Source organism: Macaca mulatta, chromosome 9 (genome assembly GCF_049350105.2).
Source record: "Macaca mulatta isolate MMU2019108-1 chromosome 9, T2T-MMU8v2.0, whole genome shotgun sequence".
Taxonomy (NCBI): domain Eukaryota; kingdom Metazoa; phylum Chordata; class Mammalia; order Primates; family Cercopithecidae; genus Macaca; species Macaca mulatta.
In genome coordinates, this window is record NC_133414.1 from 65,446,036 (window position 1) to 65,473,068 (window position 27,033).

A 27,033-nucleotide genomic window follows, 5' to 3' on the forward strand; every position below is an offset into this window, starting at 1 on the left:
TTGTTTGATGAGACAGGGTCTCAATCTGTCACCCAGGCTAAAGTATAGTGGTGCAATCATAGCTCACTGTAACCCCAAACTCCTGAGCTCAAGTGATCCTTCCGCCTCAACCTCCAGACCAGCTAGGACTACAGGCATGAGAGGCCATGCACAGTCTTTTGTTTTTGTTTTTTTTTTTAAGAGATGGGGTCTTGCTATACTGCCCAGGCTGGTCTCAAAATTCTGGCCTCAAGGGATTCTTCCACCTCACCTTCCCAAAGTGCTGGGCTTACCGGCCTGAATCACCATGCCCAGGCTTCAAGATTTAAAATTGCTTTTAGCTTAGTGCCTTTAGCAACATCATATATAAATTCGTATTTGTATTATATTCATAGATTCAGTCAAGACCCAGTTAAGTATTTCTACATGGTATTAAAATGTTTCTTTAGTTTAAGTAACTCTATATAATGAAGGGATAATCTACATTTAACTGTTCCGAATTCATATTTTTCCTCAATTTAGGCAAGAGAAATTCCACTCACTCCCAAAGCAAGAAACATTGTCAAAAAAACAACTTGATAGGTTATTCGAATGGTATCAACACTGTCCACACAGAGGACGAAGCAAGCAAATCGCGTGAATAGGCCAGGAGATGGGTTAAATATTGTGAGCAATTACAATGTAGAAACTGATGTGGTGCTTTCGTATTTGCTAAAAGTTGTAGGTTCCACATACAGACTCCAAATTGAGGAATCTTTATTGAAACTTGAACTCAAACATGGGCATAATGGCAAGTAAGCACTGGAAGCAAACATTTGCCATAACCACAAAAGACTAATGTTCAAACTGAGACAAAGTGGGCTTAAGCTCTAGAGAAATGACTGCTCCAAGATTCTGCAGAAAGTATCATGTTTAACTTCTCAAGGCATCCATCAATCACGTGTTATATATTTTAAAATGCTGCTAAAAAGATAATGTGGAACAACACTGCTGGTGGTTTCTTAGAAAAGATTAAAGATTTTGAGATGAAGTCTAGCTCTGTCACTCAAGCTGGAGTGCAGTGGCATGATCTTGCCTCACTGCGGCCTCCACCTCCCAGGTTCAAGCTATTCTCCTGCCTCAGCCTCCCGAGTAACTGAGATTACAGGCACGCATCACCAAGCCTGTCTAATTTTTTCTATTTTTACTAGAGAAAGGGTTTCACCGTGCTGGCCAGGCTGGTCTTGAACCCCTGACCTCAAGTGATCCACATGCCTTGCCCTCCCAAGTGCTGGGATTACATGCGTGAGCCACCACCCCTGACGCAGAGACTGATAAATTTAAATTTAAAACAGAACAGGTAAGATTAAGAAAGAAAATGAGTCCCTCTGAATATGTGTAATACCATAGGGAATGATGGTGGCTTGTGGCAAACTAAAGAAAAAACTTGTGAACCTGAAGGCATCCCAGTTCAAAAATTCAATGTGCTGATCACAACCAGATGCAGATGCAGGCGAGACTGGGCCCTAACTATGAGTTGAGAACCCCTGCTAGAGAAAAATACAGGCCTTCTGAAGGAAGTCTTTAGCATGAGATAAGAAACAAAGAAGAAAAAAGTGTGATTAGCAAAGTCCTCTGAGGGGGAAGTCAAGCACCAAATTTTCTGTTTTACCCTTAAGCTCAAAAATAAATTTCTCTAAATATTAAAGGACAACCTGACAAGTGTTTTATTGATACAGGCACTAAAATATCAACCTTGGACCCCACAACTGTTAGCTTACACTCAGGGTCACCAAAACACTCACGTGTGGATTTCTCCGTTGGGGATCAGAACATGATACTACAAAGTGTGGCATTTTGGCAAGATGAGTACTTTGAACTAAGGGAAACTGGAAATGCCTCAGAGGCAAGGTCTTTCTGATCTTCCTATCCTCTTGTTTCCTGCCCTTCTTCCTTCTCCAAAGTGAGTTACAGAAACCAGAATTCCTCTCCCCAAGGCAGGTCACAGAAACTAAAAATCCTCTCCCTCAAAGGAAGCCCGAAAACCTAGAAAGATCACTCACTCTCTTTTCCTTTCTTCCTTGAAGACCCTCATTCCAGAGGGGTTCTGCACCATATGTGGGAGGCAGGAATACTACAGAGAATCCAAGAAGAATCTGAACAGACAGTCCTTGCTGGGTCACCCTCCCTGCCCTCAGTCTATCACCATTAGATCATAACCTTTTGTCCAATCACATTTCTATACAGCTGTCCATTCTTTATCAAGCCTAAGCATAAAATCAGAGTTTTCCCTGGGTCTTTGGGTCTTCATTTCTGAAGAATCCCATGTCATGTACAATTTTGATTAAATAAATGTGTTACACTTTTTTGTTAACTTGTCTTTTGTTATAGGTATGTCAGCCATGACCCTTATGATGGTTGAGAAAAAGTATCGTATTTTTCTGCCCCTACATTCTCTGACATGGTATGGCTCTGTGTCCCCACCCATATCTCACCTTGAATTGCAATAATCCCCATGTATCAAGGGCAGGACCAGGTGGAAATAACTGAATCATGGGGGCAGTTTCCTCCATGATGTTCTTGTGATAGTGAGTTCTCATGAGATCTCATTGTTTTATAAGGGGCTTTTCCCCCTTTGCTCAGCACTTCTCTCTCCTGCTGTCATGTGAAGAAGGACGTGTTTGCTCCCCCTTCCACCATGACTGTAAGTTTCCTGCGGCCTCCCCAGCCATGCAAAACTGTAAGTCAACTAAACCTCTTTCCTGTATAAATTACCCAGTCTTGGGCAGTTCTTTATGGCAGCATGAGAATGGATTAATACAATCTCCAAAAACTTTCCTCCAATAACAGTCTCTAAATCCTAGCCCACAAATGTCCAGAAAACATTTGACCAACATTCTCTCCTTCTTTGTGTGACTACATATATCACTTAGTAGGGAAAGATTAACTGCACAAATGCATTCACCAGAACAAAAAGTCTCCTCATGGCTTCTTCCATGAAATGACAATTTAACAACTGTCATTCATAATGAGGTCACAGCAAACTTGTATCCAAATTAAAGATTTCAGTGAGGTGCCACTCTTCTGTGGGCCAAAACTCCACTGGTACTGGTAGAATTAGGGGCACTGAAACCATTCGTTATGGTTCACAGTGAGCAATCTAACTTTTTTTTTTTGAGATGGAGTCTCGCTCTGTCGCCCAGGCTGGAGTACAGTGGCACGATCTCAGCTCACTGCAATCTCTGCCTCCCAGGTTTAAGCAATTCTCCTGCCTCAGTATCCCAAGTAGCTGGGACTACAGGCGTGTGCCTCCATGCTCAGCTAATTTTTTTCTATTTTTAGTAGAGATTGGGTTTCAACATGTTAGCCAGGATGGTCTCAATCTCCTGACCTCGTGATCTGCCCGCCTCAGCCTCCCAAAGAGCTGGGATTACAGGCGTGAGTCACCACGCCTAGCCCCAGTCTAAATGTTTATCAAACCTGCATAATATATTCAACAACCAGAACCTATAAAGGACTAAAACCTGTAGTGGAAAGCATATTATAAGACTCCCTAAACCTCTACCAGTCCCTGTAACATTCTCATCTTCCCAGCCAAAAAACTGTAATGGATGTGTATAGTCATTCGGGACTTAAGAGTCATAAAAACAATAATTTCCCACTTTCCTATAGTACCAAACCTAGATATTATTTTATCTTTGGTGCCTCAGGAGGCTACATATTTTAGATCCATGTTCTTACATGCTTTCTTTAATGTTCCTTTACTCGAAATAGCCAATAGTTGTTTGCCTTCTTCTAGAAAAATCTAAAGTACTGTTTACGTGGGATGTTTCCAAGAGTTCCCTCCTACTTTTCACAAGTCCCCAATCAAGACCTCAAAGACTAAATTTCCCTGCGATTGTACTTTTATCTAATATTTGGGTAACTTTCTGTTGTCTGCTAAAGATAAGGCAGGCTCTAAGATGCTTTCTCTCTGCTTCCACTCAGAAAGGGCATAAAGTTTCCAAGAGAAGTTGTTATAATTCTGTCAAAGTAAAATGCATTACCTAGCATGTGATTTATTCCGAGGAAGTAAATCCCTCACTCCTCACTACCAGCCCTAAAAATTACCATTAAATTTCCCAGATCATCAAGTCTCATTATTCTTCCCCTATAACTTTCCAATGGTTTATGTTTTTCCTCTGTGTTCTACAATATTTTTCTACTTGATCTTTCAAGTCACTAATTTGGATTCAATAGCAGTGATGCTTTCTGTCATTTACTGAATAAACTGTTCTGTTGGGAAATCTTGTCTTTTAACTCCAGAAAAAAATTGTGCTGCAATTCCATCTAAGTGATTATCTCCTTGGACTACTCTAATCCCCAGGGTTCTGTCATTTTCCTTGTTCTTCCTCAGTATTACCTGTGATTTTTTTCTTTTTCAGCACTAGAACTCAGCTGTTTGCCAGAGCATACTAAGCGACAGCAGAACCACAAAAAGGTGTAACAATCTCTATCGCTGTGAGAGAGTAGTGGATATTGTCCTCACCTTCTCATTCTCTCCTTACGGAATTATACATGCAATGTCCTCTATCATGTGCAGAGCCTTCATTATGAAGAATACACTTCCCAGTCCCAAAGGTGCTAGGTTTGGCCATGTTACCTGCTTTGGCCAAAAGAATGTGCTTAGAAATAAGTGTCTTCTGTAAATGAAAGTGGTTGTCAGGTTAGCTCCAGGGGTCTGGGTGTTTTTCTTTTTTATTTTATTTCATTTATTTTTATTTTATTTTATTTTATTTTTTGAGGAGGGAGGTGATTTTATTTTAATTTTATGGGCTCCTTTCTCCCTTTTTTTGGTGATCTAATTGCATTGGTTAAAAGCTGCTAAGCAGCTCTTTAGAATACGCTTTCTAACCAAATCTAACCTTATTTAGACAATGCAGATGGACAAGCTTGGATTGTTTGAACTAAAATGGGAACACTAAACAACTATCAAACCCTCACTAATAACACTGTGGCTTTGCTGTCAAGTGTAGATTCCCCACTTCAAAAAATCTTGTGACCATTTGGTATGGCTTATCTGGAAACTTTTGTAAATCTTATGTTTTAGTAAAATATTTTTTGTTATTCTAAAAAAAAAAAAGTGCTAGCTCTTAGCTAAGACTTTAAGAGACATAATATGCATGTTTCTGCTCATCCTGTTGCATTTCTGCTGTCATGAGAACAACCTGCCGCAAAGTGGTCCTCGTCTCAAAATGAAGAAACATGGAATAGACCTCAAGCCAGTCCCATAGCCTCAGCTTCCCAACTAATCCTTAGATCCATAAATTAGAAAAATAAATGTTTATTTTGAAAGCAACTGAGATTTTGAGAATGCCATACAGCATTCCGGCAGGAAAAATAAAAGCCTCACCAGTATGACAAATAGAAGCTGGTAGTAAAGCAGTAAAGCAGGCTACTAACACCCCAGTGAAGCATTAGGACAGATATCTCACCTCTCTGAAATATTCCTTGCATTTTTCTAGCACCATGGATAAAAGGATCCCACTCACCATTTTTACTTTATTTCTAGCCCATAGAGGCCTGTGAGACCAGGCAAATGTTGATTGACAGGAAATTCTCAGATTCCTAAGGGCAGCCCTCTCCCCAGGAGTATCCCCATTTCAACCTTTGCCCCCAGGGCTTTTTTATGCTGGTTTCTGATTCTCCAACAGTCCTTAAGATAAAAAAATCCTACAAGTGCTATGTCGTTGGAGCAAAAAGAACCTAAGTCCCCTCTCCCATATGGATTATCTAAAGCCTCACCCCAGCAGTTACTGGGATCTAGAGAGAAAGACAGACTAGAATTGGGAGTAAAATGTACAGAATGATCCATTCAGAAGGTCATCACTTTCAGAATTAATCTTTATAAAATATTTATCAAATTAAGATATTATAGTGTTTCACAAGTCAGATGGTATGTTTCTGTAAATACATTTCTTCCTAAAATCAATACGAGATAAAGGGAGGAAAAACTGGGTACATACACAGAAAAAGAAAAGACAACTCTTATCTGCAACTTACTTTATGGTATAAAATGTTATTGGATCATAGAGAATTATATCTAAGACTTACAAAATCAGGTTTTAAATATTTAAGTTAGTTTGCAAATGAACCTATTTTATATCACTTAAGACTGATTCTCAGTCTGAAAGGCTCCATTAAGATTACGAAGTCTGCAAGCAACAAATATCAAATTGGCTACAGTCAAGTAGCTCAAGTATATACCTCTGAAGGTTCAATATTGTTTCAACTTACCATTTTCAAGAGGTGCATCCTCAGGCAGATCCACATCAAGCATAAGATCATCATCCTCAAGGTCACATGATTCAAGATTATTCAAAATATCCTGTGAACAAAAGCAGTAAAAAATATACTATAATCTAGCTCTAAGGATATGTACAACCATTATTTTTAGAAATTGAACTATATGATATACTGAATTTGCTCATTATCTGCACTGAAAGAATAGAATAAAACAGGTTTTAAATTTTTTAAATAAAAATAGATTCAACTAGTTTAAGCTATTTCTAACATCCTTCTCCTAGTCTTCCTCCCTCCTAGTCTTCCTCCCCAACAGATTTTTATTTACATATTAAAAAACTTTAAGTCCATGTTTTTAACATCTTCCCTGGTAACATATTGAAGAACCAAAAATAGTACAGAATCACCCAAAAGTTATTCATAATTGGTATAAGAGGTGAGAGGCTATGTTTTATTATGTCCAGGGATGGGACCACTTACATAAATAATAAAATAAGTCTTTAATAATGTGGTTAATTCCATTTCCTTTACTGTGCCAAACCTACCTCCTGCTACCATTAAGCACTCTGTCACCTCCTTGGCTGGACTAAATTTATTCTTTTTCTATGATAGTACTAGACTATTCAAACTGGCATACGCAGTCCCTGCTGGCTTTTATTTGCAATCTTACCAGCTATTATCACTTCTTACAAAAGAAGTGTTTTATTTTCAAAGACTATTGTGCTGAAGCCTAAAGAACTGAATAAACAAAAACTAAGGTCAAGGTAATAAACTCAGTTTGACCTATAACCCACTGGTGAGTCCTTACAATCCAAGAATGAATCCAAATATCATAAGACCTTTCCTTAGTATATACAAGTAAAAAGATCAAAAGTCCAACAAACTTTTAAAAGACTGAGACATCATGGTCATAAAAAACTCTTATAGAAGGGAAATATCTACTTTATTACAGACAATATGAATAAAATTAAAACTGTTTCCTATGTTGGGTGTTCCATGCAAATATGTTCAATTTTGTGTTGGCCCCTCCAAAAGTAACTAGAAAAATTATCTGAAAAACAAAATCTCTGGAAATTTTTTTTTTCATTTTAAAAAACTCTTGCAGAATGTTTGACATGCAATTAAACTGTACACATTTAAAGCAAACAGGAGAGAGCGCCAAGATGGCCAATTAGAAGCAGCTATAGTCTATGGCACTCATGGAGAGGAATGAAAGCAGCGAGTGAATTCACCACCTTCAACTGAAATATCCAGGTTCTCACATTGGGACTGACTAGACAAATAGTTTCACCCACAGAGAATGAAGAAAAGCAGGGTGGGGCAACAGTCCACCTGGGACCCATGTGGAGACAAAGGAACTCCCAACCTCAGCCAAGGGAAGTGGTGAGTGATTGTGCAATCCCACCTGGGGAAACCACACTTCTCCCACAGGTCTTTGCAACCAGCAGAACAGGAGATCCTCTCATAAGACCATGTCACCAATACACAGAGCAGTGTGGCGTCCAGGTAGGGCAGCAGTTCGGGCACACACAGAGATGCAAGAGTTTTGCATATTCCACCCCTGGGATTCCCGGCAAGGCAGATCTGTCCCTACATACCACTAGGAGTGTGGCTGAATCCAAGGATCCAAGCAGCGTCGTTCTGCAGGCCCCACTTGCACGGCACCTTACAAGTTAAGACCCACTGACTTGGAATTCCAGCCAGCCAGCAATGACAGGCCAGAGTCTGCCTGAGAAGGACTGAGTTTCCAGGAGCAGGGGCAGCCACCATCTCTGCCGTCTGGTCAACTCAGCTGATCCAGTCTGCTGGCTCCGGAGAGTCCAGATAGTCCAAACAAGGAAGGGTCCCCCACAATGCAGCACAGTTGTGCTACCAAAAAGCAGCCAGACTGCTTCTTTAAGTAGGTCCCTGATCCTGTTTCTCCCGAATGGATGAGACCACCCAACAGGGTCTCCAGCCACCTCCTACAGGTGCATCCTTCAGGCTGCCAACAGGTCAGTAACCCCTGGAATGGAGTTTCCAGAGGAAGGATCAGGTTGCCATCTTTGCTGTTTCATAGCCTTCACTGGTGATACCTCCAGGTAAGAAAAAAACTGAGGCAACTAGGGTCTGAAGAGGAATGCCAGCAAACCCCAGCAGCCCTTTGGAGGAGTAGCCTGACTGTTAAAAGGAAAACAAACAGAAAACAACAGCAATAAAAACATCAACAAAAAAGACCCCACAAAAATCCCATTCAAAGGTCAGCAACCTCAAAGATCGAAAGTAGATAAGCCCACAAATATGAGAAAGAATCAGTGCAAAAACGCTGAAAACTCAAAAGGCCAGAGTGCCTCATCTCCTGCAAATGACCACAACACCTCTCCAGCAAGGGCACAGAACTGGGCTGAGGATGAGATGGCTGAACTGACACAGTAGGCTTCAGAAGGTGAGTAACAACAAACTTTGCTGAGCTAAAGGAGCATGTTGTAACCTAATGCAAAGCAGCTCCGAATGATAAAACAACACAGAAGCTGATAGTCAAAATAGCCAGTTGAGAGAGGAACATAACTGACCTGATGGAGCTGAAAATCACAACATGAGAACTTCCCAATGTAATCACCAGTATCAATAGCACAACAGACCAAGCAGAGGAAAGAATCTCAGAGCTTAACGACCATCTTGCTGAAATAAAACATGCAGACAAAATTAGAGAAAAAAGAATGAAAATAAATGAAAAAAATCTCTGAAAAAATATGCAATTATGTAAAGAGACCAAACCTATAACTGATTGGGATACCTGAAAGAGATGGGGAGAATGGAACCAACTTGGGAAACATACTTCAGGATATCATCCAGAAGAACTTCCCCCAGGTAGCAAGACAGGCCAACATTCAAATTCAGGAACTGCAGAGAACCCCAATAAGATATTCCATGAGAAGATCAACCCCAAGACACATAATCATCAGATTCTCAAGGTCGAAATGAAAAAAAAAAAATGTTAAGGGCAGCCAGAGAGAAAGACCAGGTCACCCACAAAGGAAAGCCAATCAGACTAATAGCAGACCTCTCAGTGGAAACCCTACAAGCCAGGAAGAGGTTGGGGAACAATAGACAACATTCTTAAAGAAAATAATTTCCAACCCAGAATTTCATATCCAGCCAAACTAAGCTTCATAAGCAAAGAAGTCTGCTTTGCAAGAGCTCGTGAAGGAAACACTAAATACAGAAAGGAAAAACCATTACCAGCCACTACAAAAGCACACTGAAGTACACAAACAAGTAACACGATGAAGCAACCACATAAACAAGTCTGCAAAATAACCAGCTAGCATCATGATGACAAGATCAAATTTACACACAATACTAACCTTAAATGTAAATGGGCTAAATGCCCCAATTAAAAGACACAGAATGGCAATCTAAATAATTAGCCAAAATCCACTGGTATGCTGTCTTCAAAAGACCCATCTTGCATACAGAGACACACATAGGCTCAAAATAAAGGGAGGGAGGAATATTTACCAAGCAAATGGAAAACATAAAAAAGCAGAGGTTTCACTCCTGGTTTCTGACAAAATAGACTTTAAACCAAGAAAGATCAAAAAAGACACAGAAGGGCATTACATAATGGTAAAAGGTTCAATTCAACAAGAAGACCTAACTATCCTAAATATATATGCAGCCAAAATAGGAGTACCCAGATTCAGAAAGCAAGTTTTTAGAGACCTACAAAGAGATGCAGACTTCCACACAATAACAGTGGGAGACATTAACACCCCAGTGACAATATTAGAAAGATCATTGAGACAGAAAATTAACAAAGATATTCAGGACCTGCACTCAGATCTGGATCAAGTAGACCTGATAGATATATACAGGACTCTCCACCCAAAAACAACAGAATATGAATTCTTCTCATGGCCACAGGGAACTTACTCTAAAATTGATCACATAATCAAAAGTAAAACGCTCCTCAGCAAATGCAAAAGAACTGAATTCATAACAGTGTCTCGGACCATAGTGCAACCAAATTAGAACTCAAGATTGAGAAATTCACTCAAAACTACACAACTACATGGAAATTGAACAACCTTCTCCTGAATGACTCTTGAGAAAATAATGAGAGTAAGGCAGAAATCAAGAAGTTCTTTGAAAGTAAGGAGAACAAAAAGAAAACATACCACAATCTCTGGGATGCAGTTAAAGCAGTGTTAAGAGGGAAATTTATAGCACTAAATGCCCACATCAAAAAGCTAAAAAGATCTCAAGTTAACAACCTAACATCACAACTAAAAGAACTAGAGAACAAAGAGCAAACCAACCCCAAAGTGAGCAAAACACAAGAAATAACCAAGATCAGAGCTAAACTGAAGAAGATGGAGACACAGAAATCCCTTCCAAAAAAAAAAAAAAAAATGAACGAATCCAGGAACAGTTTTTTGAAAAAGTTAATAGACAACTAGCTAGACTAATAAGAAGAAAAGAGAGAAGAATCAAATAAACATAATCAGAAATGATAAGGGGAATATCACCACTGACCCCACAGAAATAGAAACAATCATCAGAGAATACTATAAATACCTCTATGCACATAAACTAGAAAATCTAGAAGAAACAGATAAATTCCTGGACGCATACACCCTTTTTGGGAGAAAAGTTGAGTAGTTGGGAGAGAAGCTGAGGCAGGGCTTGCAAGTCTGCTGGACTTGCTGGCTCCTTGCTTCTAGCACTCCCATTATCTCAAGTAGCCATATGTTTCTCGTTCACTTAATACACCATTTCCTTTCAACCCCCACATCCTCACCACCTGTGTCTTTGTTTGAGCACCAATAAATAGCATGGGCTCCCAAGATCGGGGCCTTCACAGCCTCCACACTCACAATGGACCCCTGGTCCCACTTCCTCTCTCAAACTATCTTTGTCTCATCCCTTTGGCTCCACTGGACTTCATCATCCCAACGACCTGTTATTGGGTCTGATCACCCCAACAAGCCTCCCAAGACTGAATCAGGAAGAAACTGATTCCCTGAACAGACCAATAACGAGTTCTAAAATTGAGCCAGTAATAAATATCCCACCAACCAAAAACAAAGCCCAAGACCAGATAGATTCACATCTGAATTCTATCAGAGGTACACAAAGAAGAGCTGCTATCAGTTCTACTTAAACTATTCAAAAAAATTTAAAAGGAGGGACTCCTCCCTAACTCGTTCTATGAGGTCACCATCATCCTGACACCAAAATCTGGCAGAAATATAACAAAAAAGGAAAACTTTAGGCCAATATCCTTGATGAACATAAATGCAAAGATCTTTAACAAAATACTGGCAAACAGAATGCAGCAGCACATCAAAAAGCTTGTCTACCATGATCAAGTAGACTTCATGCCTGGGATGCAGGGCCTGTTTCAACATATGCAAATCAATAAATGTGATTCATCACATAAACAAAACTAAAGACAAAAACCACATGACTATCTCAATAGATACAGAAAAGACCCTTGACAAAATTCAACATCTCTTCATGTTAAAAACACTCAATAAACTAGGTAGTGAAGGAACATACCTCAAAATAATAAGAGCCATATATGACAACCCACAACCAATATCATATTGAAAGGGCAAAAGCTGGGAGGCATTCCCCTTGAAAATCGGCACAAGAGAAGGATGCCCTCTCTCACCACTCCTATTCAACGTAGTATTGAAAGTTCTGGCCAGGGCAATCAGTCAAGAGAAAGAAATAAAAGGTATTCAAATGGGAAGAGAAGAAGTCAAACTGTCTTTGTTTGCAGATGACATAATTATATATTTAGAAAACCCCATCATCTCAGCCCCAAAGCTTCTTAAGCTGATAAGCAACTTCAGCAAAGTCTCAGGATACAAAATCAGTGTGCAAAAATGGCTAGCATTCCTAAACACCAACAACAGGCAAGCTGGGAGCCAAATCATGAATGAACTCCCATTCATAAATTGCCGCAAAAAGAATAGAATACCTACGTATTAATACAGCTAACGATGGAAGTAAAGAACCTCTTCAAGGAGAACTACAAACCACTGCTCAACAAAATCAGAGAGGAAACAAACAAATGGAAAACCATTCCATGCTCATGGATGGGAAAAATCAATATCATGAAAATGGCCATACTGCCGAAGCAAATTTACAGATTCAATGCTATTCCCATTAAACTACCATTGACATTCTTCACAGAATTAGAAAAAAACTATTTTAAAATTCATATGGAACAAAAAAAGAGCCCAGCCAAGACAATCCTAAGCAAAAAGAATTAAATATATAGGCACCCAATACAGGAGCACCCATATTCTGCTGGCATCATGCTACCTCACTTCATATACAAGGCTACAGTAACCAAAACAGCATGGTACTGGTGTAAGAATAGATACATAGACCAATGGAGCAGAATAGAGAACTCAGAAATAAGACTGCACACCTATAACCACATAATCTTCAACAAACCTCACAGAAACAAGCAATAGAGAAAGGACATCCTATTTAATAAATGGTGCTGGAAGAACTGGCTGGTCATACGCAGAAAATTGAAACTGGACTCCTTCCTTACACCATACACAAAAGTTAAGTCACGATGGATTAAAGACTTAAATGTAAAACCCAAAACTATAAAAACCTTAGAAGAAAATCTAGGCAATATCATTCAGATAAAGATTTAGGCACGGACAAATATTTCATGATGAGAATGCCAAAAGCATTACAGCAAAAGCAAAAATTGACAAATGGGATCTAATTAAGAGCTTCTGCACAGCAAAGGAAACTATCACAAGGGTGAACAGACAACCTATGAAATGGGAGAAAAATTTTTGCAATCTATCCATCTGACAAAGGTCTAGTCACTAGACTCTACAAGAAACTTAAGCAAATTTATTAGAAAAAAAGCAAACAATCCCAATAAAACATGGGCAAAGGACATGAACAGACACTTCTCAAAAGAAGACATACATGCGGCCAACAAACATGAAGAAAAAGCTCAACATCAATGATCCTTAGAGAAATGCAAATAAAAACCAAAATGAGATACCATCTCACGCCAGTCAGAATGGCTAATATTGAAAAGTCAAAAAGCAACAGATGCTGGCATGGCTGTGGAGAAAAAGGAACACTTTTACACTGTTGGTGGAAGTATAAATTAGTTCAAACATTGTGGTAGATGGTGTGGTGATTCTTCAAAGACCTAGGGGCAGACATGCCATTTGACCCAGCAATCCCACTGCTGGATATATACTTGAAGAAATATAAATAATTCTATTACATAAGGATATATGCGTGCATATGTTCATTGCAGCACTATTCACAGTAGCAGAGACATGGAATCAACCTAAATTCCCATCAATGACAGACCAGATAAATAAACTGTGGTACATATACACCATGGAATACTATGCAACCACAAAATGGAACAAGTACTTTGCAGGGATATGGTTAGAGCTGGCAGACATTATCCTCATCAAACTAACGCAGGAACAGAAAACCAAACACCGCATGTTCTCACTTACATGTGGGAGCTGAATGATGGGAACACATGGACACACTGCAGGGAACAACATGCACTGGGGCCTAGCAGAGGGCAGAGGGTGGGTGGAGGGATTGGATCAGGAAGAAAAACTAATGGATGCTGGGCTTAATACCTGGATGATAGAATGATCTGTGCAACAAACCACCATGGCACACGTTTACATGTGTAAGAAACCTGCATGTCCTGCACACTTATCCCTAAACTTAATAAAAGTTAACTTAAATAAAAGTCGAAAAAACTAAACTGATAAATGTTGACATTATAGTCATGGTATGGAAACACCATCGAAATCAAGACAACAAACATATACATTAACTCCAAAATGTTCCTCATGCTTCTTCACAAATGTTTTCCCCCATTTGAACATAGTTCTTTGTTAATGAACTAGATGTTAACTGTTTAAAAAAAAAGCAAGCAGCAGTTATCTAAAACAGCATGTACAGAATTACCCATTTTATGAAAATAAAAACACTGTAATATACATAGAAAATAGTTGGAAAGAAACCAAAACACAAATTAACTTTTGGAAATCTCATATTTCCAAAGTGGCTAATGTGGTTAATGCCTGTATTCTTAGCACTTTGGGAGGTTGAGGCAGGAGGATTGCTTGAGCCCAGGGGTTTGAGACCAGCCTAGGCAACATAGGGAGATCCCATCTCTACAAAAAAAAAACACATTTTTTTCTTTAAATAAATAGGCCGGGCACGGTGGCTCATCCCTGTAATCCCAGCACTTTGGGAGGCCACAGTGGGCAGATCACCTGAGGTCAGGAATTCAAGACCACCCTGGCCAACATGGTGAAACTCCATCTCTATTAAAAATACAAAACTTAGCCAGGCGTTGTGGCAGGCACCTGTAATTCCAGCTACTGGGGAGGCTGAGGCAGGAGAATTGCTTGAACCCGGGAGGTGGAGGTTGCAGTGAGCCGAGATCGCACTACTGCACTCCAGCTCAGGTGACAGAGTGAGACTCTGTCTCAAAAAATATAAATAAATAAACATAATAAAATAAAATAAATAGAAGAAATGAGTTTTATTCTTGTTTGGTTTAGAGTACTTATGTTTTCTCATTTATCACAATAAGCATTATGATATAAGTAACTTTATTCCCCCCAAAATCATACCCTCTCAAGAAACATTTGGCTGTTTGTGTATGTATGTCTGAGTATGTGTGAAACAAGACAGTGTTGGGTACCCTGGGCCAGATCTGACAATTAAGGCCACGGCAAAGAATCCAAAGCAATATAGCATTGTGCTCTAAGTCCAGAGCAGGGCCTGCGGAGCAGCACTGAATCAGTAAAAGGAGAACTGTTACCACTGTTAAAAAGATGCCAAACTTTTAATAACCAACTAAATCCTACATTTTATGTGATTTTCTGTACCTTTCATTTTATAATGAATGGTTAAAACATATAGCCTCAAAGAATGGGAGTGAGTCTACTCTAATTAATGTAAAGGTGACCGAATAATTATGTCACTCTACGAAGTTACTAAAAAAGCCCAGTTGAAAAGGAAGGGGGAAGAGGAACACGAAAGGAAAGAAGGAAGGAAGGAAGAGAGGTAAAAAAACGGAGGGAGAGAGAGGAAAAGAAGAAAACTATCCATATATAAATAAATCCTTATTTATGATGTTTCAAACATTCATCTCATTAGATAAAAATCCACTCTGTAAAATGAGGGAGAAGAAAAGAAGCAGATTACATATGCACAATATGACTACAATTTTAACGCTGAAAAATACATTCAAATATCTGGCAGGTGATAAACTGAAGGACAATTACAATCTTCCAATATGTGAGAACATAAGCACATACTTACGTTTTTTATATATTTTTTTTTACTTTTCTGTAATAATAAATTTTTCCTTTATGTAAAAAGGACATAGGGCTTTTATAGTAAGTAAAACTTCATGTTGTATTAAGTCCTGGCACCACTGGGAAGTTCTAATCACACAAAACCAACCTGCATGTGGGAACCTTCAACCCAGCTCATTCACTAACCACGACAAATATCAGTGCCACCCGCCCCTCCCCTCCATGTAAACCATTGTGAGCCAGTGTGGGTGACTGCCCTGTTCTCCCCAGAAAGTCTCATTTTGTGAGTTAAGTCTTTTCAAACACTTTTGGTACATGTGTGGTACCATCATTCTTGGCAGCCAGCCAATTTGGGGGGCTAGGCATTGATCCAGAAAACATATTCTCAGTAATTTACAAATAACACTACTAATATATGCAAAGCACTAATCTGGGTACAGGATATGCCCAGGTAAACAAAACGAAAGAGTTTTAAAAAGTGACAAATTGAGATTTGCACTAGGGAAGTATTATTCTGGCTGCAGTGTATAGAATGGATTTAAGTCAGACAGAAAACCAGCTTTGTCGCTATTGCAGAATCCATGTGGCATATGACAGTGGCCTGATATTAATCAGTGTCAGTGAGAACAAATAAGCAGCAGTTATGAAACATACTGAGGAGTTAGACTCTATAGGATGAAAGTTAACTGAGAAGTAAGCAAGAAGCCATGGATGACTCCTTAGTTCCTGGCTTGAGAAACAAATGTATGATGCTTATTAACTGAAATAAAGCATAAAAAAGGAAGGCCAACCCCAACAAAGCTGGAAAAGATTAAACAAATAAATAAAACAAATGATGGAAGCAAAACAAAAAAAAAGGAAAGTCAACCTCAATAAAGCTGGAAAAGATTAAATAGATAAAACAATAACAGAAGCAAAACTAAAAAGGAAGGCCAGATCTGGAAGAATGAAAAAGAATACATAGTTTTGAAACCCAATTATTTTGATGTGCATGCTGCATCTTTTAGAAGACAAATTCAAATGATAACTGAATATAGCGGTCTAGAGTTAAGTAAAGAGATATGAATTGTGGGAGTTGTTACCAAATAGATGACAACCAGAAGATGTTGAACAGTAAGTTTGACAAAACACCGTAGAGTAAGATTACTGAATTCTAACATCTGCTTTAGGCAATTCTTCCCTTGCCCATCTTTTGGGGAGGTCTATGTTTAACATCAGATTTTGAAAGGAGTGACATCACAGATATCACTAGAATTAGAGTAAGGGTTCAGGTAACGGGAGAAAGAAAAATTAACTTACTCTAACTTTTCTTTACCAGCTTAGAAATCATCTGCACAGGGTAGAAACTGCATTTTTACAGGAAAAGAGGAAACCATGTAGTGCGGAAATTGGTTAATGTGGGAAGGAGTTTCTATTCCCTGTTTGTTGTGGCAGCCTCTTTCTCTAACTGGCAGTCCTGCACTTATTGGGAGCCAACATCCATATAGACCTGTTCTCCTTAGTAGACCATTAAAATGCAATCATTAATTGGGAGTATGACAATGAAAACTCAAATGTGTATATTCTCTGGCTTCCAGAGGCTTCCCACAAGACTGACTGGAATTAAAACTCTGAGCACATATGAGCAGGTTTACCATAGAACTTCCTTGGACTTTGAGAACACACTTCTATTCAAATAGAATGAACAGTGAGATGGTGGGTTGGTGCTTCCTTCACACATTTCTCCTTCATTATAAATGTTTCTAACAAATGACACCATCATTAGTTTAATTATACTATAAAATTAATTTTGGGGGCTATACAGTTTATAAATTTTAAAGCACAAATAGATGTGTAAACACCAACGCAATTAGGATGCAGAACAGTTTCTTCACCCTCAAAGAAGTCCCTCATACTATTCAGTTATAGTTACACCCTCCTCCCATCCATAACCTCTGTCAAACGCTGATCGGTTCTCCATCCCCATAGTTTCGTCTTTCAAGAATATCAAATAAATGGAATCATATAGCATGCAACATTTTGAGAATGACTTCATTCACTCAGCATAATGCCTTTAAGGTTCACTGGTTTCTTTTTACTGCTGAGTAGTATTCCATTACAAATGTACGGTTTGTGTATCAATTTACTAACTGAAGGATATTTCGATTCTTTCTAGTTTTTAGCTACTATACATGAAGTTATCATAAGCATGCATGTACAAGTTTTTGTGTGAATATAAGTTCTCATTTCTCTATGGTAAATACCCAGGAGTAGGACTGCTAGATGATACAGTGAGTGTTTGTTTACTTCTTAAGAAACTGCTAGGTCATTTTCCAGAGTTGTTGTAACATTTCACATATCAATCAGCAATGAATGAGACTTCTAGTTGCTCCGCATCCTCAACAGCCCTTAGTTACTGTCAGTAATCTTTATTTTAGCTCTTCTAATAGGTGTGCAATGGTGTCTCAGCATGGCCTGAATTTGCTAATGATGTTGAACAAAGTTTTACATGTTTATGTGCCACTCATATCCTTTTTGGTAAAGTATCTATTCAGGTCTCTTATACATTTTTTGATTTGGGTTGTCTACTTACTTATTGTTGACTTTTAAGAGTTCTTTATACATTCTGGATAAAAGTCTTTTCACAGATACATGAGTCACAAGTATTTTCTCCTAGTCTGTAATTTAACTTTTTATTGTTTCTTGACAGTATCTTTGGTAGAACAAAGGTTTTTAATTTAACGTAATCCAGTTAATTTTTTATGGATCATGCTTTTGGCATAATTTCTAATAACTTTTCCCCTAATCTCCAGGCCATAGTATTTTAAAATGTTTTCTTACAGTTTTACAATTCACAATTACATCAAAGGTCCATTTTGGAATAATTTTTGTATAAGACGTAAAATTTTAGTCAAAGTTCAATTTTTGTTTTTTAATATATGAACGATCAAATGGTTCCAACAACATTTGTTGAAAGATTTCTCCACTGAGTTTCTTTTAAATCTTTGTCAAAGATCCACAGGCCATCTTTATGTGGTTCCATTTCTTTTCTGGAGTCTCTATTATGTTCCACTGGTTTAACTGACTGTCTCTTTGCCAATGTTACAGTGTCCTGATTGCTGTAGCTTTAAAATGGGTTAGTACAATTCCTCCAGCTTTGTTCTGCTTTTTCCAACAAAATAGATTGGTACTCCTGCTGGGATTTTGATTAGTATTTCATCACTTTGGGATTGAGTAATGTCTTCACTACACTAAGCCTTCCAGTCCATGAACACCACATTACTTTATGTATTTATGTAGGTCATATTTTATCTAGATCTTCTTTAATTTCTTTCATAAGCTCCCTATACTCTTCAGTATAGACTTTGTTAGATTTATACATAAGTGTTTTTATAGATGTTATAAACAACGTTGTTATATTTACTCAAGTTTATAACTAGTCATTGATGATACAGAGAAATAAGAATTGTGTGCATTGACTTTATATCTTACAACACTGCTAAACTCATTTATTACTTATAGGAATCTTGTTTTTTTAAGTCAAACTTTTAAAAAAATTGCCTTTTGAGGACAATGATTCAATTGGAACAGAACACATATTTAGTAGTTCAATAGCTAACTGGACAAACATGCTCAACTGTGGTGGTCCACGAGGTTTGTCCTAAACAAGCACTAATTTCATTTAGTGTGAAACAAAATCAAGCAGCTTGAGCTCCACATCCAGTTTGTCCCAGTGGCATCTGATTGCTTCCTGTCCACTCAGTTTTAAGTAGTTGCATAACTAATCCTGTCAATATTAAACCACACTTAAAATCAAGAAAATGGGAGTAATAGGTCAAAGGACTAAGAAGACTCCTTAAACAACCTTGTTAGTAAGCTGAGAATACTCCAACCTGCTTCCCCATCAACAAAAGAAACTGGAGGGGTTAAGTTTGTTTCAAAGGGGTTGGCATGGTGAAATTACAGTCATTTGATACTGAGGATCAAGGAATGGAGCCCCGTGTGTATCCTGTGGATTTCAGGGGAGTTTAATGAAATCAGAACAGAGGTGGCTCCTTGTGTGCCCACAGGATGTGACCCTTTAGCATCTGGCTACAGAGCAACCCAGGTAATGAATGTTAAATTTAAAGCTAGTCTTACTCCCTCGTGATCTGGTCCAGAAAGTCAAGATGGCAACCCTATTTTCAAAGACCGTTGGTTTAGAAATGAATTCAAGGTGTATTCCCTCTCTAAATCAGTAACTTCTGAATTATTTTCCATACTCTGAACAAAGACAAACTGTCTCCCATTTGTTATCTTCTAGAGCACAAAGAGGCTTTTTCCAGCCCAATTTATTTAGCTTGGAGCATTTATATATATTTTATCCAGCTGAACTATTTTAATTTCCACCAGAAATACATGAAATGTTGTTTCTTGGCATTTTCACTAGCATTTGGTATTATCACAGTTTTTTATATTAGTCATTCTATAGGTGTATAGAATGTGATTTTAATTTGCAATTTCCTAAGGGTTAATTATGATGAATGTCTTTCCATGTCCTTATTTCCCATCCATATCTCCTCTTTGGTGAAATGTCAAAAGTCTTTTACTCCTTTTCTAATTAAATTGCTGGTATTTTGTATTGTTCAACTTGAGAGTTTGTTAGATATTTTGGATATGAGAACTCTGTCAGATATGTGGTTTGCAAAGTTTTTCTCCCACTCTGTAGCTTGTTTTCATCCTCTTAATAGAGTTTTCTGCAATGTAAACATTTTTAATTTTAATGTGGACCAATTTGTCAATTTCTTTCTTATGGATTATGTTTTTAATATCAAAGAACTCTGTGCTTAGCCCTAGTTCCTAATGATTTCCTTCTATATTTCTTTTCAAGTTTCATAGTTCACATTTTATACGATCAATGATCCATTTTGAATTAATTTTAATAGGTGGTGAGAGGTTTAGTTTGAGATTTATTTTGTTTTACTTTGTTTTACCTATGGATATCCAATTGTTTCAGTACTATTTGTTAAAACTGCCTCTAAACATTTTTCAGGCTGGGTGTGGTGGCTCACGCCTGTAATCCCAGTACTTTGGGAGGCCGAGGCGGGCGGATCATGAGGTCAGGAGATTGAAACCATCCTGGCTAACACGGTGAAACCCCATCTCTACTAAAAATACAAAAAATTGGCCGGGCGTGGTGGCGGGCGCCTGTAGTCCCAGCTACTCGGAAGGCAGAGACAGGAGAATGGCATGAACCCAGGAGGCGGAGCTTGCAGTGAGCCGAGATCGCACCACTGCACTCCAGCTTGGGTGACAGAGCGAGACTGTCTCAAAAAAAAAAAAAAAATTTTCAAAACTCACTTGGGCATATCTGTGTAGGTCTACTTCAGGGTTCTCTATTCTGTTCCATTGATCTATGTGTCTATGCTTCTGCCAATACCACACTCTCTTGATTACTGTAACTATTAAGTCTTTACATCAGGTAGAGTAATTCTTGCCACTTTATTCTTATTTTTCAAAATTGTGTAAGCGACTCTAGTTCCCTTGCTTTTTTATATAAATTTTAGAATAAGCCTGTCTATATCTACAAAAATTTATTTCTAGGGTTTTGATGAAAAAAAAAATGCATTAAGTCTTTACAAATTTAGGAAGAACTGACATCTTAACTATGTTGAGTCTTCCATGCAGAGAATGCCATCTGAAAATAAAAATCCCTTTTCTTTCTTTCTCTTGGCTTATTAACACTGGCTGAACTTCATGAACTACATTGAATAAGAGTGGTGAGAATGGACATATTTGTCTTGTTCTCGAATTTAGGAGAAAAGCATTTAATCTTTCTTCATTAAGTATTAACATAATGTTAGCTGTAGGTTTTTTGAAGATGTCAAATTCTTTTCTATTAGTTTGGCAAAGGTCATTAATTGATGTTATATTTTGCTAAATGAAATTTATTTTCTCCACCAATTGTTAGGATTTGTTTTCCCATAAAACTGTTAACATGATAGATTATACTGATCGATTTTCAACCTTGCATTCCTAGAATAAGCCCATTTGGCAAATAGTGTTTTGTTTTTGTTTTGTTTCATTGTTTTACATGTTGGTTTCAATTTGCTAACGTTATATTTTTGTTTTGTTTTGTTTTTACACGTTAGTTTCAATATGCTGACATTATGTGAAGACTTTTAAGATTATCTTTATTTTGAATAAAACTCTTCAAGTTTCTCTGTCAACACAGGCTGGGGGCTACCGTTACCAGCAGCCACCAGGGACCCAGACAAAAGAGTGCTCACAGGGTATTCACTTGCATGGGTCCCTTCAGGGCAGGCATTGCAGTTACGGGTCAGATTGTAGACAAGGCTTCAATGAAACAAATACAATGTGAAAATTTAAGACTTTTTAAGTACTTACAGACCCTGAAGCATACAGTGAATGCCTTGAGGCCACATGCAGAGCACAGGCTGGTAGAGAGAAAAAGAGAGTTTGGCAACTAGTATTATTGGGAAATAGGGTGTGGTCACTTTAAGTTCATCAGCAAATATAATAAATGAATGGTCCATTTAATGCAAGCTGCAGGAAAGAGAAAGCTGTCTGCTAGGCAGGAGTCATGCCTCTCAATTCTTACCTCTGGCCATTTGGGTGTAGTATAGAAATGGAAACCATGTCAAGGGTGACTATGGCCTGCCTCTGCCTCTGGCACTAGAAAGCAAAATCTGCATTTGAAATGGCTACTGAAGCCACATAAAATTACAAGCACGCACTACGATCTTAATGAGGGATATTGGCCTATAGTTTCCTTTTCATATAATGTGTTTGTCCGGTTTTAGTATGAGGTTATTGCTGGATTTGTAAAATAAATAGGGGATATCTTTCCTTTTTCTTCTACTTTTTGGAAAAGTCTATGTGGAATTACTGTTACTTCTTCATTAATTGTTTGGTAAAATTGGCCAGTGAAACCATGTGGACAAGATCTTTTTTGGAATTTTTTTTTTCCACAGAGTAAATTCTTTAATGGTTACAGGGCTATTCAAATTATCTATTTCAACTTGAGTGAAGTTTAATAGTTTGTGCTTTTAAGAAATTGGTCCACTCAAGTAGTAAAAATGTATGTGCTTAAGAGTTTCTCATAGTTTTCTCTCATTATATTTTTAATTCTGTGGAGTCTGTAGCAGTACCTTTTTCCTTCAACCCTGCAATCTTTCACTATGCTTCTGCCAGTCTTGCTAAATGTTTATCAACTTTATTGATCTTTTCAAAGACCACCTTTCAATTTCATTGCTTTTTTTCAATTACTTTTGGGCTTTTAATTCCATTAATCTCTGTTTTCCTTATTATTTCCTTCCTTCTACTTGATTTGGAATTAATTTGATTTTTTACTAGTTTCTTAAGGTACAAGCTTTCATTATCAATTTGAGACCCTTCTTTTCTAATGCAAGTATTAATCACTGTAAATTTCCTTCTAAGCACTGCTTTAGTTACATTGTACAAATTTTGATAAAATATATTTTCATTCTCATTCAGTTCAAGCAATCTGTCCACCTCAGCTTCCCAAAGAACTAAGATTATAGGCATGAGACATGGCCCCTGGCTACAGACGGTATTTATTTATTTATTTATTTATTTATTTATTTATTTAAGAGACAGAGTTTCACTTCTGTTGCCCAGGCTGGAGTGCAGTGGCGCGATCTCCACTCATTGCAATGGCCACCTCCCTGGTTAAAGCAATTCTCCTGCCTCAGCATCCCAAGTAGCTTGAATTACAGGTGCCCACCACCATGCCTGGCTAATTTTTGTATTTTTAGTAGATATGAGGATTCGACATGCTGGCCAAGCTGGTCTCAAACTCCTGACCTCAGGTGATCCACCCACCGCAGCCTCCCAAAGTGCTGGGATTACAGGCATGCGCCACTGCGCCTGGTCTCAAATGGCACTTTTAAAGTGGTAAAAGAAAAAAACTGTCAACCGATGGCAAAAGAATTAAGTCAGATCATTACCTCACACCATATACAAAAACACAAAATGGACCAATGGCCTAAATCTAAGAACTAAAATCATATAACGCTCAGAAAGAAAAAAAAAGAGGCTGTGTGCGGTGGCTCACTCTGTAATTCTAGCACTTTGGGAGGCCAAGGCAGGCGGATTGCTTGAGTCCAGGAGTTCAAGACCAGCCTGGGCAACATAGCAAAACCCCGTCTTTTTTAAAAAACAAACAAAACAAAAACATAAGGATAAATCTTTGTGACTTTTACTTTGGACTGGCAATGAATTCTTCAATATGACATTAAGAGCATAAGCAATGACAACAACAAAAATAGATAAAAATTGGACTTCATAAAAATTCAAAACTTGTATATCAAAGGACATTATCAAGAAGCCTACAGAATGGGAGAAAATATTTGCAATTCACACATTTGATAAGAATCTAGTACCAAGAAACTCTTACAATTCAACAACAAAAACACAAACAGACCGGTTAAATGGGCAAAGGACTTGAAAAAACATTTCTCTAAAGATATACAAATATACAATAAACACACAAAAAAGTTCAACCTCATTTGAGAATAAGCAAATCAAAAGCACAATAAAATACCACTTAACGCCCAGTAAGATGGTTACTTAAAGAAAAAAAGAGAAAAAGAAAATAACAGTGAATATATTTGAAATTTCCATAAAGGGTTAAGTGATTGCCTGGTTTAAAAATAAGCTCTATGAAATCTCTCAAAAAAAAAAAAAAAGGCCAAAAAAGGTAAAAGAATAAAGGTTTAAAAAATAAATGAAAACAAAGAGAAAATTTTAAAAGTCTCAACAGAGATATAACAGCCAATTATTAGAAGTTCTAGAAAAGGGGCACAGAAACAATGGAAGGGATATAATAATTAAATATGAACATTTTCCAGATTTAAAAGAATAATGGAACAACTTCTCCATTTAGGAAGGGTTAAAAAATGTCATTATCTTATTTAAAATTACTAACTGGTAGGTAACCAAAACATATTTAGTGAAAATAAATAAATCCAGACTAACACTCATCCCCAGTAACTTCTAATCCAGTGTTCCTATCTCCCACTATCATTGTGACACCCAAAAATTCCTACCCCGAGAGATTTCAGGTATAGTATTGCTACAAAACTGTTTCTGGAAGTGTGGGAAATACGTATACACCATGGAATACTACTCAGTCATAAAAAAAGAATGAGCTCATGTCTTTTGCAGCAACATGGAACTAGAGGGTATTATTATAAGTGAAATAACTCAGAAACATAAAGTCACATACCACATGCTCTCACTTATAAGTGGGAGCTAAACAACGGGTACAGCTGGACATACAGAGTGGAATAACAGCCATTGGAGACTACAAAAGGTGGGAGGATGGGAAGGAGGTGAGGGTTGAGTATTTACCAATAGGTACAATGATCACTATTCAGGTGATGGGTATGCTAAAAGCCTAGATTTCACCACTACACAATATACACATGTAAAAAATCTGCATCTGTATTCCCAAAATACATAAAAATTAAATTTAAAAAATCTTTCTGGAAAATAGGATGAGACTGTGACTGTAACTCTCTGTAAAACTCAAATGGCCAGATGTGGTAAGAGTGACCGACTTTAAACAAGCTTACAAAACATCACCAGAATACAGGCAATGTACAGATGAAACTTCCTTAAAATATATTGGTTCCCTGATCAAGAAAACAGAACAGGGCTCTGTGAATATGTCTACATAAATTCTTCACTTAAGAATACCCTATGAAACAAAATCATTACTTTAAAAAAAAAAAAGTATATTCATCATTATTGGTATACTTCAGCTATAGTTCAATTCTTTACAAATTTTTCTTCTGTTCTCAATAAATGACCTTAGATTTTTCTCTATCCTTCCCTGGAACAAACCTACCTTAAGACCCAGGAACTTTAAAAATAAACAGGTATAAATTCAAAATCTGGGAAATAAAGAGGAAGAAATTAGTAGGAAAGCACGTAGCTCCTTTCAAAAGCCACAAATAAATACTGTTTCATTTTGGGGTCTCGAAACTGAAATTATGGCTTCTCATTAAATATTTTAAGAATTCTACTACAATAAAAACAGGAGTTCCAGAGAAATGAAATAATTTTCCTGATAAGCAGAATAATCCCTGTAAATACGATACCTTACATGGCAAAGGGGGAATTATGGTTGCCAGTCAGCTGACCTTAAAACAGGAGTATTATCCTGGATTATCTGAGGGGGCCGAATGTATAATAATCACTCAGAATGGAAGAGGGAGGCAGAAGAGAGACAGAAGGAGAATGGTCAAAGAGGTGCGGTGTTGCTGGGTTTGCAGACAGAGGAAGGAAGTCATGAACCAAAGGCAGTTTTTAGAAGCTGGAAAAGATAGGGAAATGGATTCTTCCCTCAAGTCTCCAGGAAGGCACTTAGCCCTGCTGACATCTTGATTTTAGCCTGCAGAGACATGTGTCTGACTTGTAAGCTAGAGGATAGTAAGATAACAAATAGTGTGTTGTTTTAAGCCATTGTATTTGTGGTAATTTGTTATAGCAGCCAGAGAAAACGTACACACCCTGTTTCTCAAATGCTATAATTAGGCTTATTTGTTTCTACTGTTTTAGAGTCATTCCTATTCTTACCGCATTCATTTTCCATAATTTAAATATTTGTTCCTTCCTTTCTGTGATGCCTCACAGAAAGCTGAAACAGAAGAAACAGACCACTACAGAAGCACATGAGCACCTGAAAAAGGAGAAGAGTCAGGTGTGTCTGGTGAGACTTCTAATGGTTGCAGTCATGTAATATGTTCCGTAGACCTCAGCAGTAAGCTCAAATCAAGTTTTGATTGACTGGACTTTACTTAAGCCTTTTAAAATTTACTTTTTTACTTCAGCCTTCACAGGTTTCAGATAAGTGATTTTAGCTATACTGATTACAAATGGGTGGCAGATTTCAGTTAACATATATATTTAATAAATCAAAATGCCAAGTGCATTAGTGGTATGTGTAGTCCTTTTGTTACAGAGAAAATGAATGTATTGAGTGACCTCAATTCCTTTAGCAGTCAGAATTTCCTTATTTTAGGTTCAATTTTCTGTCCTCAAATCAGTCAAGTTACAGTGCATCCATGAGTGCCCATTTAACCTGAGAACAACCCCATCACACTTTTGCATATTACATCAAGTGAAGTTTCAGTAACATTTTTGAAAAGCTTTTCTTTTTGTTCCATTTTACTGCAGAATTTCATATCTTAAGAATATTATACTTTGGGGGAGGTGGTAGTAAAAATATCATAGGATGATTTTATGAGTAGATTATGGTAATACCAGAGATTTATTAATCAATGCACTTAAGATTTACCAGTTAGGTTTTAGGTAAGAGTAGAAAGTGACTGAAATGTTCTAGGAAAATAGAATAACATGCGTAACAACTATCATACAGTAATACTGACTAGTATTTTTATATGCAGAAGTTTCTAAACAACTGAATAGGAGCTGGTATGGACACAAA

At 37.7% G+C, this 27,033-nt stretch overlaps 1 protein-coding gene across 10 annotated transcripts in view; it reads right to left on the reverse strand.

Annotated features, from left to right (window-relative positions):
• The window catches only part of CCSER2 (coiled-coil serine rich protein 2), a 188,318-nt gene that overhangs the window by 83,817 nt on the left and 77,468 nt on the right, over positions 1-27,033 (reverse strand). For all 10 annotated transcript variants that reach the window (NM_001193762.2, XM_015147096.3, XM_015147100.3 and 7 more), the window contains 1 exon segment: positions 6,235-6,325. In NM_001193762.2, coding sequence (NP_001180691.2) covers positions 6,235-6,325 — 91 coding nt within the window.